Source organism: Hyperolius riggenbachi, chromosome 10, assembly GCF_040937935.1.
Source record: "Hyperolius riggenbachi isolate aHypRig1 chromosome 10, aHypRig1.pri, whole genome shotgun sequence".
Lineage (NCBI taxonomy): Eukaryota > Metazoa > Chordata > Amphibia > Anura > Hyperoliidae > Hyperolius > Hyperolius riggenbachi.
In genome coordinates this window covers 69,538,395-69,553,366 of record NC_090655.1, presented here as the reverse complement: position 1 = coordinate 69,553,366, position 14,972 = coordinate 69,538,395, and the positions used below count along the sequence as shown (strand labels likewise).

At 44.0% G+C, this 14,972-nt stretch overlaps 1 protein-coding gene across 2 annotated transcripts in view; it reads right to left on the bottom strand.

Moving 5' to 3' along the window:
• Window positions 1-611: 611 nt before the first annotated feature.
• LOC137536219 (pancreatic lipase-related protein 2-like) overlaps window positions 612-14,972 on the bottom strand; it is a 63,732-nt gene continuing 49,371 nt past the window's right edge. The window contains exons 8-12 of one of the 2 annotated variants that reach the window (XM_068258329.1): window positions 13,933-14,039; window positions 9,137-9,266; window positions 3,618-3,729; window positions 3,376-3,543; window positions 612-728 (exon numbers count right to left, since the gene is read on the bottom strand). In XM_068258329.1, coding sequence (XP_068114430.1) covers window positions 665-728; window positions 3,376-3,543; window positions 3,618-3,729; window positions 9,137-9,266; window positions 13,933-14,039 — 581 coding nt within the window. In that variant the 3' untranslated portion in view covers window positions 612-664. The remainder of the gene's footprint in view (window positions 729-3,375; window positions 3,544-3,617; window positions 3,730-9,136; window positions 9,267-13,932; window positions 14,040-14,972) is intronic. The other variant, XM_068258330.1, reaches the window with a different exon arrangement.

Here is a 14,972-nt window from a genome sequence, read left to right as displayed (position 1 = left end):
CCTCCTCTCACCCACTATGCAAATGCAATTTTTTCCTGGTTCTAGATGTTACTTCACAGCAGAACACTCCCTGCTGCAATTTGCTGGCTCCCAAATACATGTTCGCCCTTACATGGGTTGCGTTTGATCTTCATGCAGCACATGTGCTTTCCTCTGGAGTATGGTCACAATTGATTTTCATAGTAGGATGGACTTGTAGTCTTCATGCAGGGCTCAATCTACAGCCACACTGTCATTAGCAGTGGGATTCAAGTATTGTGATGTCATTACGTTGGCTCTTCTGATTTATCCTAGAGGTGGTCTCATGTGGGGGTAGGGGGGTAGTGTGATCTGTTAGGGCAGGTGGCCAGTTGAAGGGGTTCTGGGAACATTTTTATCCAGTGTATATGTTTTTAGAATTTGCATATAGACTAATAAAGTAATATAATTTTTTTTGTACCTTAACCATACTTATTTGTGATCACTCGTGTCATTCCCATCCACATTTCCATCTCACACCTTTTTTCCATTGCAATAAAAAGTCTCTTCCCCCTTCTGCTTTGCCCACTCATTATCCGCCAGTTTATATATTGAAAAAAAAAGTTACAAAAATCACAAGAACCAGATAAATGTTTTATTACCACTGCTCTTTATTAGACTCATGGTTGAGAGACACAAACAGAGGCTAACAGGCTTCCAGGGTCTGACTGGCTCCATCTTCTATCATTTCAGAGCCGCAGAAGTAGTACCTGGAAGAAGAATTGCATTAGAATGCAGCACACATTAAGTACAAGGAACTTATTGCATGTTATCAGTGGACAGGAAGTGCCATCAGGGGTTGGCAAATGTTTTCTACTTGTCAGGTTTGATTTGCAGACTTCTCAAGTCCCATACACATGAAGCATGGATGTCAACAACAGGGATAGTCAGTCTATAGGCTAATGATGCCTTCTTCTCATACATAGATAACCTATGTTTTACTTATGGAATTCATAATTTGCATTTACAATCTTGATTCTGAATGTACAACTGTCTAGACACATTAAAATAAGTCTGTTGAGTTGCACTTAAAATATCAGATTACGTCAGTACCTGTTTAATATAGTGTACCAAAGCTGTAAAAGTTGAAAGATACTAGATACTGACCTAAGAAAAGAGAAGCCTCTGGATCCTGCAGAGACTTCCCTCCTCCTCCTAGCCCACACTTAGGCGCGTGTGCAGCAAAAGCCCCTGCAAGGGATACAGGCAAAGGGGGGCCCCAAGCCTGGTGGGTGGCCCATCCAGGTCAGTTTTTAGTGGCAGGAGGGGGCCACATTGCAGTAGAGGAGGCAGGGGGCACACACTGGTGGTGAGGGGGGGGCCCCAAATCCCCCTTTCCTCACCTCGGGCCCCTCCCTTTAGAGCAACCGATTCCCCCCTCAAGAAATGATGGCAGCAGGCGGGGACAGTGGGCTGGGAACTTGCATCTGACTTCTGCATTCCAGGTGGTTGCTGTGTGTGCCTATGTCTTCTAGGTCTCCAACACCGCTGACTCTACTTCCTGTCAGTGGCGTTGGAGCCATACAAGATGCAAAGTGGTGGGGGGGCATCCAAATTTTGCAGGGGGCCCAGTGATTTTTAGTTACGCCCCTGCCCACACTTTTGCCACGCACGGACCCCTGAAAGAAAGCGGACAATAGCTTGTTAGATTTCTAATAGTAACTATTCTTCCTCTTCATGCACGAGCGTGACCGTACTAGGGATGGTCGGAAATGGCCATTTCCATTTCCGAGGAAATTATGATCTCAGGTTCTCCAATTTCCCGTTTTTCCAATCTTCCATATTTCTGATTTTTGAGGACTATTTTATTCATTATTTTTTGCATCAGACAATGAAAAAAGGCAATTGGAAAAACAGAAATCTGAAAAATGGAAATCAGAAAAATGGAAAATCAGTCTTGTGATGGGTCTAAAATTTTAATTTTGCTGAAAAATTCTGCGTTCTCTGATTGGTCCATTTCTTCTGAGCTTTGTGATTGGGCTAAAATTACCAAGTTGCGGTAAATCGCAGTCTGCAGAATTTCAATTTCCGATTTTTGTTTTCTGGTTTCCAATGCGAAAATTACAAATCCGTAGAATCCTTAGGAGCATCCCTAGACCATACAACCTGTCAGTAAGCCGGTCCCGCTTGTGCTTCCCTCAACCTAGGTAAGTATCTGTTTTTTTTTTTGTTTTTGTTTTTTACTTTAATGCGAACACAGAGAAATCCACTCTGTGTGCGTTTACAGTCAACTGCCTGTCTAATCCTCCCTTCTCAGCAAGTACTGAGCCAGTGTAATTTGAGCTCCCAGCTGCCTGCCAAGACAGCCAAGTTGTGAGCTAATGTGTAAACACAGGAGGTTAACCCTTTCTGTACTCACAAGAAGCCAGAAGAGTCACTGCAGCATCCCTGATGGGTCCACTTAAAAATGGCGCAGGGTGTAAAATGGCCCTCCGTTTCACTGATAAATGTATCATAAAACACTATTTACCGTTTTAATATAAATACATTAAAAAGGTGAATAACGTTTTATGATACATTTATCGGCGGAACGGTGCACCATTTAAAAATGCAGGGGGGCTGGTGCTGGGCAGCGGGTGCCAGGGGGGGGGGGGGGGGGGAGACAGCGGAACGCTGGTGTTAGGCAGCAGGGTGGAGGGAGTAGGATTAGGTGGAGGGAGGATGTGTGCAGAGGCATACATTACCTTGTCCTGGCCGGCAATCGCTCCTTCACTTCCTAGTTAGTTTGCAGGAGTCCTGCAACCAGCCAATCACCATGCGGGGACTGAAGCCACATGGTGATTGGCTGGATGCAGGACTACAGCAAACTAACTGAAGAAGTGAAGGAGCGATTGCCGGCCGGGACAAGGTAATATATGCACATATCCTGTGCACACATCCTCCCTCCACCTAACCCTACTCCCTCCACCCCGCTGCCTAACACAAGTGTCCCGCTGCCTCTCTCCCCTGCCCCCCGATGCGTAACACTAGCCCCCCTGCATTATTTATAAGTTATAAGTGTAAGGCACCTTGCATGTGCCATTTTAACACTTATAACGCTAAATAGCGTTATATAATTTAAGTCTATGTGGCGCCATTTCTATTCCTCCCGCACTGTGCGCCATTTTTATATGTCCCGTCTCTGAGGCGCTCTGTAAGTTGTGACAAATAAATATTGGTTATTATGCTGTTGCTTATCTTTTATAGAAGAGAGAACGTTCCGAGTTCAGGTCCGCTTTAAGTGGCGAAACATTTTTAATCATATAAAGGCCACAAATGATAGGAGGTACTCTGAGATGATTGATTCAGTCAGTCAGGGAACCTCTAAACACATTCAAAATATATTCCAATGTGGAGAAATGTCTATAGCATACATACTTTCTTCCAGTGGGACCAGATTGTACAGTCACATTTGAGGCACCCAGTTTTGGAAACAGGGCATTGAAGCGTTTTTTGCGCCAGAAAAACACCACTTCATGTATGGGTTCAATGTCAACCTTGACATCAACGTATTCAGTGTATAACGCACCAGTCCAGATGACACCACTGCCAGAAAAAAAGAGTGTTACTGAAGGCAATAGTCTGCAACAATGGAGAAGAGTTATGTCTGGTAAACATACCTGTGAATATTATAATAGTCAGTACATTTGTTGCTTGTGCAAAAAGACATTAAAATGGACCCTGCCAGAAACAGTGAGCCTTTCACATGGACCTTCACATGATATCTCCAGCCTGCAAAACAAGGCAAAAATGACTAATTGAAGACCTACTGGAACCCTCAAATTATATATTTTGTGTCCAGCTAGATGGCAAACTGTCCAATCAACTGTCCAAATCAGACTGCATCAAAATTCACAGACCAGTCATTAGTATAACAGTTTTCCAATTCCTGCTAGTCTGAAACCAGCCAATGTTGAGCCAATAGGATTATGGCAAGAAGGAGGATCCTTGAATTCAATGATCTACCTCCTTGCTGTCAATTCATTTGGCTGATACAGCGCTGGTGCTTATTGACTAGTTTCAGACTGAAGTAATGAGAGGAAAATATGTTTCTATCTATACATATGCTAGGCTTGAGGAAGGAGCAGTTAAAAAAGCGTGGCCAAAAATGGGTGCAATTGTTACTTATCATAAACTGATAACCGTAGCTATCATATAATTTATTGCATTATTGTTAGAGGGTCATGAAGTGAACCTCCAGACTAGAAATCTACTCAGCAGCACTGAAAAGGCTTGGTGTTTCTTTCATAGTTTCACAGCATCAGAACTTTGTTTTTTTTACCCAAGCCTCATTTTTAGCTGCACAGATGAAAACTGTCCAGACATTTTTCCCCTGATGCTATGCAAAGCATGATGTGATTTCTGATGTTGTTCTCCTTCTGCTGTTTTGGCTCAAATGTGTTTTCTTTTATTTTTTATTTGAGATTTGAAACCTAGCGCGGGCAGCTGGGAGGGGTGATCAGGACACTGGACAGTTGGAACTTTGTCTCCTGCTCCCTGTAAACTCTTTTCAACCAAAAAAGAGGGCTACCCCATGAAATACATGGCTGCCCCCATGAAATTACAAACATTTGCCTGTTCTTTTAAAACAGGATGGGTAAGAGATTATAGTACCTATCTATTTTAATTAACTTAACTAATGTAACTTAATGACAGTATGTTTGTTTAGGCTGAAGTTCCCCTTTAAGGTTAGGCACCACCTCAACCACCAAATCAAATTTTAGCCATTAATTTTAAATGGGATAGCCTACAACCTGACTATAACCTAACCTCTCCCTACTCTCACACAGAACCCTCTCCTGGTGGTGCCTAGCCCTAAAACCACCCCTGGTGATGCCTAACCCTAAGACCCCCCTGTCTTAGGGTTAGGCACCACCAGGGGTGGTTTTAGGGTTAGGCACCACCAGGAGAGGGTTCTGTGTGAGAGTAGGGAGAGGTTAGGTTATAGTCAGGTTGTAGACGATCCCATTTAAAATTAAAGGCTAAAATTTGATTAGCTATTTTATGCCCTGCCCACTTTCACTTTTTAACCTCAGTCACCAACTGGTCAACCGGCTCAAATTTTGGGACTTATTCATTGTGAAAATGGTGTTGCACCCAGCTAAAAGAGCCTGGGGAGAACACTGCTAGAGGTTTGGTTTATTGTGTTTCCCTGACTCTGCCCAAGTGCAGGTTTTGGGATTGAGCAGGTTTTTACTACATCTGGAGGAAAGCAGAGCTAGGGATATTATACAAGATGAACATGTGGGCTTATCTAATCAGCTATGATCAAGGCAGGGGTCGAATTTTTTTTTCCAAAATCACAATTATTGCACTTCTAAGTTCTAATGTATTTCATTGGCAACACGATTTCTATGAGTTTGGGTGTGATTCGCAATTTGCGATTTTTAAGTTCGGACAGCTTTTCTGCATTTTTTCATGTGCGGACCGGTTTGCGTTTCAGTGCAAATCAAAAGCAAAGCAGAAGAATTGCAGGAAAATCAAGGTTTTCCACGTTAGCTGTTTTTCATGGATGCCAACATTTTATTCTTTCAATAAAGTATTGTGTTTTAGGCAAGTTTTTCTATCTGATTTTTCTAACATATGCGATCAGAAAAAAAAAAATCTCATTGGAAAATAAAAAAACATTTTAAATTTATATACACAATAGATCAATTATATAAAAAAACATAAACATTGATCAACTTAGTTGAACCATACATGGCCACCTTTACAGTGTATCCCGTCATTCTAATGCTGCCTGAGACTGATTCAGATAATGCAGAAGTGTGGAGTGTAATCCAATCAGAATCTTCATGATTGCATTATCTTGTCCCCGATAAAATCAACCAAAAAATGCTTAAAACTTACTGCAGACAATAACATAAAAAACACAACTGTTTTTATTCATAATAACTGGTGAGAGGAGGCATCTCAAAAACAGAATACATTGAAAACACCAGGGCCGATTCTAGACTTTTTGCTGCCTGAGGCAAACTTGTGAGGATGCTCCCCACCCCCGATTTGAAATGATCGCACAGTAGCCGACAATTTACTCTGCTTCATTTAATGTTCTCACATGACGTGCTGCAGCTCAACACAATAGCACACTGGCTGGCTGTGAGTCTGTGACAAACAAACTGCTCACCCTCAGCCACTCCATTCCTCCTCAGGAAGGTACACACAGTACATAAATGCTGCCCCTGACATCTCTGCGCCTGATGCAAATGTTTTCACCTTGCTTCATGAGAGAACCGGCCCTGGAAAACACTAAAGATGAGGGGAAAAGGTTGGCCTACCTCTTCTCATGAATGAGCCAGTCATACACCAACTAATCAAAAAGGATGTTTATTGCACAATGGGAAGAAAACATGTTTCACAGGTTTCACAGAGGAGCCAACAAGGATAAAATAATTAAAATCCGCTTAAAAGGGGCGCTTGGCCCACAGACTAACCCACACTGTGTTCTCCAAAATTGATTGCCTGATGAAGCGGGATACTGACCCGTGAAACATGTTGCACACTTGGAGAGTTTCAATAAATGTTACTGTTACTATAGTAACGTCTCACTGTTTGGTCTTTGTCTACCTGAGGGAGGTGAGTCCACCCACTTCCCCCCTTTTAAGCGGATTTTAATTATTTTATCCTTGTTGGAGCCTCTGTGATACCAGTTTTACTATTGATCTAGTCCACCCATGGTGGAGGGGTGTTTCCCTGTTTCCTTCTTTCTACAGAGAGCGACTTTTTAATACCTGAGTGGGGTCAGGTCATAATTCTCCCCACCTGCCTTTTCAGTGGATGCCTTTGCGGCGACCCACACTTGTGAGTATATCACCATTTAATTGTTTACTACATCTCCTCCTCATTGATATACTACAACATATTAGGCTCCCGGTCTCATTTTCTTCAAGCCATGATCTTGTTTCCTCAAGTCATTGAAAGATTGTGCTGGGTGTCTTCTCTGAATGAGAAATGAGCGTCCATTTCTTGCTCATACAAGCCACCCGGCACAATCTTCAGTTGACATACTCAGTCATCAGGAAAGGTTGGCCAACGTCTTTCCCTCCTTTTTAGTGTTTTTAAAGAGTAACTGTTAGCCAAAAGAATCAAATTTAAATCTCTATTGTAATGTGTTAAATAGTTTGCAAGGGAGCCAAAAAGGCAATGCTGAAGTAGTTAAAAAGCAATCTAATTTTTTTATTGTCTGAATATCATTCAGCCTTTTCCCCAAGGTCCTAAGGAGGACGCAAGGCTGCATAACAGATACTGCAGAGCATGCTGAGAGGGTTTTTTTCTCTGTACTGCCCTCCCTAATTCTTTACTGCAGCCTGATTGGCTGCTTCCTCTCTCTCCCTCCCGCACCCCCCCCCCCCCTCCCGAACCAGGTGCCGATGTCTGGACTACACCCCGAACCAGGTGCCGATGTCTGCCCTTAATTAGGGAGGGCAGTACAGAGAAAAAAACCCTCTCAGCATGCTCTACAGTATCTGTTATGCGGCCTTGCGTCCTCCGTAGGAGCTTGGGGAAAAGGCTGAATGATATTCAGACAATAAAAAAATTAGATTGCTTTTTAACTACTTCAGCATTGCCTTTTTGGCTCTCTTGCAAACTATTTAACACATTACAATAGAGATTTAAATTTGATTTTTTTTGGCTAACAGTTACTCTTTAATGTATTTTAATTTTTGAGTATGCCTCCCCCAACAGTTATTGGGCTTGATTCACAAAGCGGTGCTAACAATTAGCAACTTAGCACGCTGGTGAAAAGCCCTTTATCACGCCTAAACTCAGTTTAGGCGTGATAGGTTTAGGCGTGATAAGTTTAGGCGTGATAAGTTTAGGTGTGATAAGTTTAGGCATGATAAGTTTAAGCACCAACTGGGTTAGCACCGCAGTGCACAGCTGATCAAAAGTTTTGCGCTAGCAAAGTCTGGTGCACTTCGCATAGAGTTTAATGGCGCTGCTTTGCGTGCGGGACTTTGTGCGCGATCTAAACTTATCTAAACTTATCATGCCAAAACTTATCACGCCTCATGCCTAAACCTATCATGTCTAAACTTATCACGCCTAAACTGGCTTTTCACCAATGTGATGCAATGGTTATCACGCCTAAAGTCTCTAACTGGGTTAGCACCGCTTTGTGAATCGAGCCCATTCTCTCACTCCTTTAGTGTCCCCCCCCCCCTCCTACACACACACACACACACCAGTTCTGTCATGAATCAAGGTGAAACATTTGCATCAGGCAGCGGAGGTTACAGGGGCAGCATTTTTGTACTGAGTTTACACTAACAGCATGTAGACAGAGTAGGAATGAGAACTAGACTCACAGCCAGCCAGTGTGCTATTGTGTTGAGCTGCAGCATGTCATGTGAGAACATTAAATGAAGCAAAGCAAATTGTCGGGTGCTGTGCAATCATTCCAAATCGGGGTGGGGGGGGGGGGCATCCTCACAAGTTTGCCTCAGGCAGCAAAGAGTCTAGAACCGGTCCTGTCCACTCCCTAGGGACTGTATACCCTAACCCCTTATACCCTTCCCTTATTCCCACAACCCGCCCACATGTTAATGCTTTGTTTTGCTTTGTCAATGCTAAATGTATTTGGTCCCGCCAAGAAAGCTTTTTTGGGATTTGGATTATTACACTGCTCCCCTGTGTTAGTCTGCAATTTGGGGAGAGGGTACCAGGGACAGAGAGGTCTGTAGGTTTCTGTGTTTCATTAGCAACACATGGAGGGTTGGATCCCAAGAGGGAGCCCCAATGTTTATTTTACATGGGGGGGTTTCTTATGGGTTGCTGTACCCTGGCTCGAACGTACAATCTTTCAACAAGAAACACTTTCACCAGTGTGCTCCTCTAGATGAGATGGAAGTGTAGCGTTGTTGTTTGCTTACAATGATGAACATTTGAAGCTTTTGACGGCCACATAAAATGGTATGGCGGGCCTTGAGTTTGACACCTGCACTATTAGGTGTCAGTCACAGGTTGCTATTGGCTTCTGGTATTTTCCCTTTTGTTTTTTGTTTTTAGGTTTCTTGGAATCTCCAGGACTACCCATTAAGCCTGTTTTCCTTCATATTCCCCTATAAGTCTTCAGAGAAGGTCCTCATATCAGATACTACTCATTCTTCATCTTCTAACTTCTCAACATTTTACTTACTTTTGAGGTTTTCAGGTTTTCCAGTGTTCATGTAATAAGTCTGGTTGGTTTCAATATCTTCATCATGTGTGTACTTAACGTGGTAACCCATAATGTTACAGTCTCCATCTATGCATGGGAAGCCAGCACCCTGTGAGCAAAATTGGGCTAGATTGGTAAATCACAGTATATCATATTATTATACTCTAACAGTACCGCAGTTTAATTAAAGTTGAGCAAATTTGTCGAAATAGGTTTCACTAATTTTTCCACAAAATTGCGACAGTTTTTGAAATGTTCACCTATTTGCATACTTTCATTGAAGTATATGGGTCCACATTTCGCACTTGATGGGAAAGCCCCATGTATGATATCAATGCCAGCAAATCTGGTGTCAATATCATGTACATGGGCTTTCTATTGAGCCAAAATCCCCTTCAATAATCCCTTCGATACTACACTGTACTGGTTGAAAGTGTCCTGAGATTAAATAAGTCTCAGGATTTATACATATCAGGCGCAGGACGCTCCTGGCAATGGGAGGTCAACAGGGGCTCACGTGTGGCTAGACCACGCACACACGATGAAGCGACTTGGCCTGAGTACCGAGGTACCCAGCGGGGGACCGGAGCGGCGCTGGGAGACGGTGAGGGACCGAGCAGCCTCAACAGGGCTTGAGGAAGCCTCAGGTAAATATTAATCCTCAAACATGTTTTCAGGTCTCCTTAAAAGCGTACCCGAGCCGATGCTCGGGTTCAAAATCTATTCAAAATCTATTTAGGACCTTGAAGCTTCCCTCTCTATTTAGAGAGGGAAGCTTCAAGGTCCTAATGAGGCTACCCTCAGTTGTTGCAAGCCCCCTGTTGCTGAGCGAGGCCCCCCCCCCCATTGCTGAGCGCAGTATGTCCGTTCTTCTCCCCTGTGGACGCACAATGATGTCACAAAGCAGGAGCGTGCTTGCTCCTCCTGCTTCTGCGTCCCAGCGTGCGCACTCCACTGCAGTGAACATCACATGCTGAGTGGAGATGCAGGGAGAGCAAGCACGCTCCTATCCTGTGACATCACTGTGAGGCCACAGGGTAGCAGAACGGACATATGGCGCATGCATGGTGCAGTATGTACGGATTAGGAGTCGCTCAACTCGCCAAGGATAACGGGATCTCAACTCCTAAGATAAGTCTAGGAGAACGGCAAGTGATGTAGGGGAACAGGAGGCGCAGTGAGAATTTGATAAAAGTGAAGGTGCGGTGAGTAGGGGGGTATAAGCAGAGTCTTTCGGCTCTGTTATCCTTTAACGCCTACATAGACTCTGACTGACGTGGAGAGTTTTTTGCAGACCCTTGCAGTGTTTCGGCTCTGTTATCCTTTAACTTCCCTGGCATTCTATTAAGATCGCCAGGGCGGCTGCGGAGGGTTTTTTTTTAATAAAAAAAAAACAAAACTATTACATGGAGCCAACTGAAAGTTGGCTGCATGAAAGCCCACTAGAGGGCGCTCCCGATGCGTACTTCTGATCGCCTCCGGTGATCAGAAGTAACAAGGAAGGCCGCAATGAGCGGCCTTCTTTGTTTCGCTTTCCTTGTCGCCATGGCGACGAGCGGAGTGACGTCATGGACATCAGCTGACGTCAGCCGCCTCCGATCCAGCCCTTAGCGCTGGCCGGAACTGTTTGTTCCGGCTGCGCTGGGCTCGGGCGGCTGGGGGGACCCTCTCTCGCCGCTGCACGCAGCGGATCGCCGCGCTGCGGCGGCGATCAGGTAGCACAAGCGACTGGCAAAGTGCCGGCTGAGTGTGCACCTTTTTATTTGAACAAAATCGGCCCAGCAGGGCCTGAGCGGCCCCTGAGCTGAGCTCGTCCATACCGCTAAGGAGGTTAAGTAAACCGAGGGCCTTATCCATTTGCCATAAATACATCACAGTCCTTGCAAAATCCTTTGTAATTAATGTATCTGAATTACTCTTATATTTGTAAAAAAAAAATTCTCTCTACCTCTTTCTTATGCTGGAAACACACGGTGCATTCCCGCACTCGATGTGCCGCTCGATTCCCGGCCGCTCGATTATTTCCAAGCATTGCCGAGCGCATTTCTATGATTGTTAGGTCGATTCTCATGTAAAGAAAGCCAAATAGACCTAACGATTCATCGTAACGCGAATCGAACATAATCGAGTGGCCGTGAATCAACAGGAATCGAGTGGCGCATCGAGAGCGGGAACGCACCATGTGTATCCAGCATTATTATATGTTTTAACATGATAACGAGATAAACAGAGGAACACCAAGAGCCCCAATAGTGTAGTATGTATTGACAAAGGGGATAATGACAAAGAGTAATAGTTGTTATACTCACAAGCATGGGTCACCAATAGGCAACCACTGTAAAGGCAGGTGGGGAGATTATCCTGACCCCACTCAGGAATAAGAAGTCGCTCTCTGTAGATAGTAGAAAAGGGTCACAACCCTCCACCCAGGGTGGATACAATATTATATAGGAGAGAACGGAGGCGCCAAAAGGATAAAAGGGGTTTTAAAGGCGCTTAAAAGCCAAAAATTTGGTAATTAGAGGAAGCAGTGGTGGACTTACCCCCTCCAAGCAGACATAACACGACTGTACATTCAGTCTATTTATTAATGAACTCCAGATAAAACAAAGCAACGCGTTTCACGGGTCAGCGCCTGCTTCCTCAGGCAATAGAAAAAGGAGTAACAGCATCTAGCAAAACAAATAACACTCGGCGCCGAGTTTTGTTTGTTTTGCTAGATGCTGTTACTCCTTTTTCTATTGCCTGAGGAAGCAGGCGCTGACCCGTGAAACGCGTTGCTTTGTTTTATCTGGAGTTCATTAATAAATAGACTGAATGTACAGTCGTGTTGTGTCTGCTTGGAGGAGTTAAGTCCACCACTGCCTCCTCTAATTACCAAATTTTTGGCTTTTAAGCTCCTTTAAAACCCCTTTTATCCTTTTGGCGCCTCTGTTCTCTCCTATATAATATTTTCTAACATTGTCCGTCAACAGGAATAAAGTCTGAAGAAGGCCTATCTGAAAACTTACTGTTTTTCTTTTCTACAAGACAATATACTAGAGCTTTTATTTTACAGACAGGAAGTTTTGAATCAGTATAGTAATCCTGATGCAAAACTTCCTGTCAGTAAATACAAACTCTCAATACTCTGCAGCTATGCTTTGCTACTAAGATAAGAAATTAAACACACTAGGTTTTCCATCCTGCCTCTTCCCCCTCCCCTTGCTTGTAGAGTAGTGAGACACAGGCTGGGTGCTGGAATGATTTGTCTGTGATCTGTCCACACAGGAGCAGCTTACTGGCAATTAAGGATTAAAGCATGCCAGAAAGCTAGCCAAGTACACCTTTAGAGAACGTTTCTTCAATAATAGCACCATCATTTTGACAGTCTGCTCTGCTAAAAAGCAGTTCTGTTTAGGGAGTTAACATTTGGTTCCTATCATTGCTGAACTAGTGAGCCTTAATTTTATCACCTGAGTTAGGCAAAAAAATATCTGAACATCGATTTTGATCACCCAAATGGGGCCTACCAGCCAGCCATTGTGCCCTCTTTGTGAACACCCCCCCCCCCCCCCCCCCCCAAAAAGGAAAAGAAATATGGAAGCTGGGGCCGCCACTGCAAGGAAGTGCAATTTCAGCTTTGGTCCGTTTTGGAAACTCAACTGCCTCAAAAACTAAAATGCAAAGATAAAATTCCATAAAATTAAATAACAGTAATTCTTGTGAAGCACTGATCTGTTTGTAGCCATTTTTAACGTCAACAAAGTTTCACTTTAAAGCAGTATACAACCCTGATATAATATTCAATAAAAACATGTTTTTCTACTTTTTATATGCCATACAGTTCATATTTGCGTTTGTGCATAAGTATTATTATTCATTTAGAAATTATACGTTCCCAAAGTACACTTTTTTTTTCTGAGAGCTGACTTTGCATTTTATTTATAACTGCTTTATTCATCTTCTAACTTAAAGAGACTCTGAAGAAGTGAGTCTAAATTCCTGTTTTTAACTAGTATTTATGTAAAGCACCATAAGTAAGGCTAAACCTCTGCATCTCTGCGGCAAAACGAGGGGTTTATACCCCCCAAATCCCCTGTGCTATGTCCGGGGAGTGCTTACTCATAGAGACAGAGCTTATGGCTGTAGCTCTGCCTCTTGGTGCGTCAATCCCCACTGATCGCCGCCTCTACCAATCTTCCTTTACTGAGAGGGGCGGGGGAGAGGCGGAGATCTGCGTTTAATTGACGCGCATGGAGGCAGAGCTGCAGCTCAAAGCTCTGGCTCCATGAGCAGCAAAATTCACGACCGAGAAAGTTGTGGATTTTGGTGAGGGGATTTGGGGGTATAAACCCCTCATTTTGCCGCAGTGATGCGGTGGTTTAGCAATACCTATAGTGCTTTACATAAATACTAGTTAAAAATGGGAATTTAAACTCACTTCAGAGTTTCTTTAAGCAGAAATGCATCCTGATGCTCTGACTTTGTTCAGCAGAGCCTGCAGTGCCAGAGAAATGTTTATTTACATTCCTCACTTGATACAATTAAATTCAAGATAACATTATCTACACTTCAGATGAGTCCGGCTTTGCTGGCAGGGAACTTCTAATTCCTGTGTGTAACCCTTTGAATGCTGTTCTAGTAAAAAAAAATGCTGGTTGTATATAATATGCTGTAAATAATCTATTACAGCAATGAAAAAATGCTGGGTTTCATTGCACTTTAAGGCCAATGTTATCACAAGTATTGCCATGTCACCTTATGGAAAAACAAGGACACACACAGAGACTGACCTTTTGGAAGTCGTTGTATGTAGGGGCGGAGTAAGAATAGAAGCCATCAGGATGCCCAATGGAGGCTGTGAAAAGCGCGCAGCTTCTTCGGTGGCTGCAGAATACATCTGAAACATAAGTTGTGTCATCATACTGCAAGTCCTTCAGCCTTCTAAAGCGAGGGATAATAAAAACCCAAGTCCAGGCAGAAACAAGAAGTGCCCCACCCCACTCCCAGCTTGAAACACATGCAGGTGGCACCTGCTGGCTGCATTCACAGTGCCAACTTTTATGTGGCGCCAGAAGAACAGATCATGTGACCAGTTCAACAACTGATACATACTGGTGTATGGCTGTTTCATTACAGCTAAAATAAGTTGAAGCTTGCAGTAAATTATCACTGGGAGTGAAGAGGCGCCCCAAGTACAAATACGTTGTTGGCAGCGCAATATAAATATTTGGCTTACCTCTAACAAGAAGGCGCTAGGCCAATATAAATTTATGAATTTTAATAGAAACCAGACACTTGGATGATAACGCATTTCACGGATTGCAATCCGCTTCCTCAGATCAAGTAAAACAAAGTGTCTTTAAAGGGATACTGTAGGCGGGTCAGGGGAAAATGAGTTGAACTTACCCGGGGTTTCTAACGGTCCCCCGCAGACATCCTGTGCCCGTGCAGCAACTCACCGATGCTCCGGCCCCGCCTCCGGTTCACTTCTGAAATTTCTGACTTTAAAGTCTGAAAACCACTGCGCCTGCGTTGCCGTGTCCTCGATCCCGCTTATGTCATCAAGAGCGCACAGCGCAGGCCCAGTATGGTCTGTGTCTGCGCAGTACACTCCTGGTGACATCAGCGGGAGCGAGGACACGGCCGGCAGGCGCAGTGGTTTTCTGACTTTAAAGTCAGAAATTCCAGAAGTGAACTGGAGGCGGGGCCGGAGCATCGGTGAGTGGCTGCGCCAACACAGGATGTCTGCGGGGGACCATTAGAAGCCCCGGGTAAGTTCAGCTCATTTTCCCCCGACCCCCCTACAGTATCCCTTTAAGGCAGAATAAAC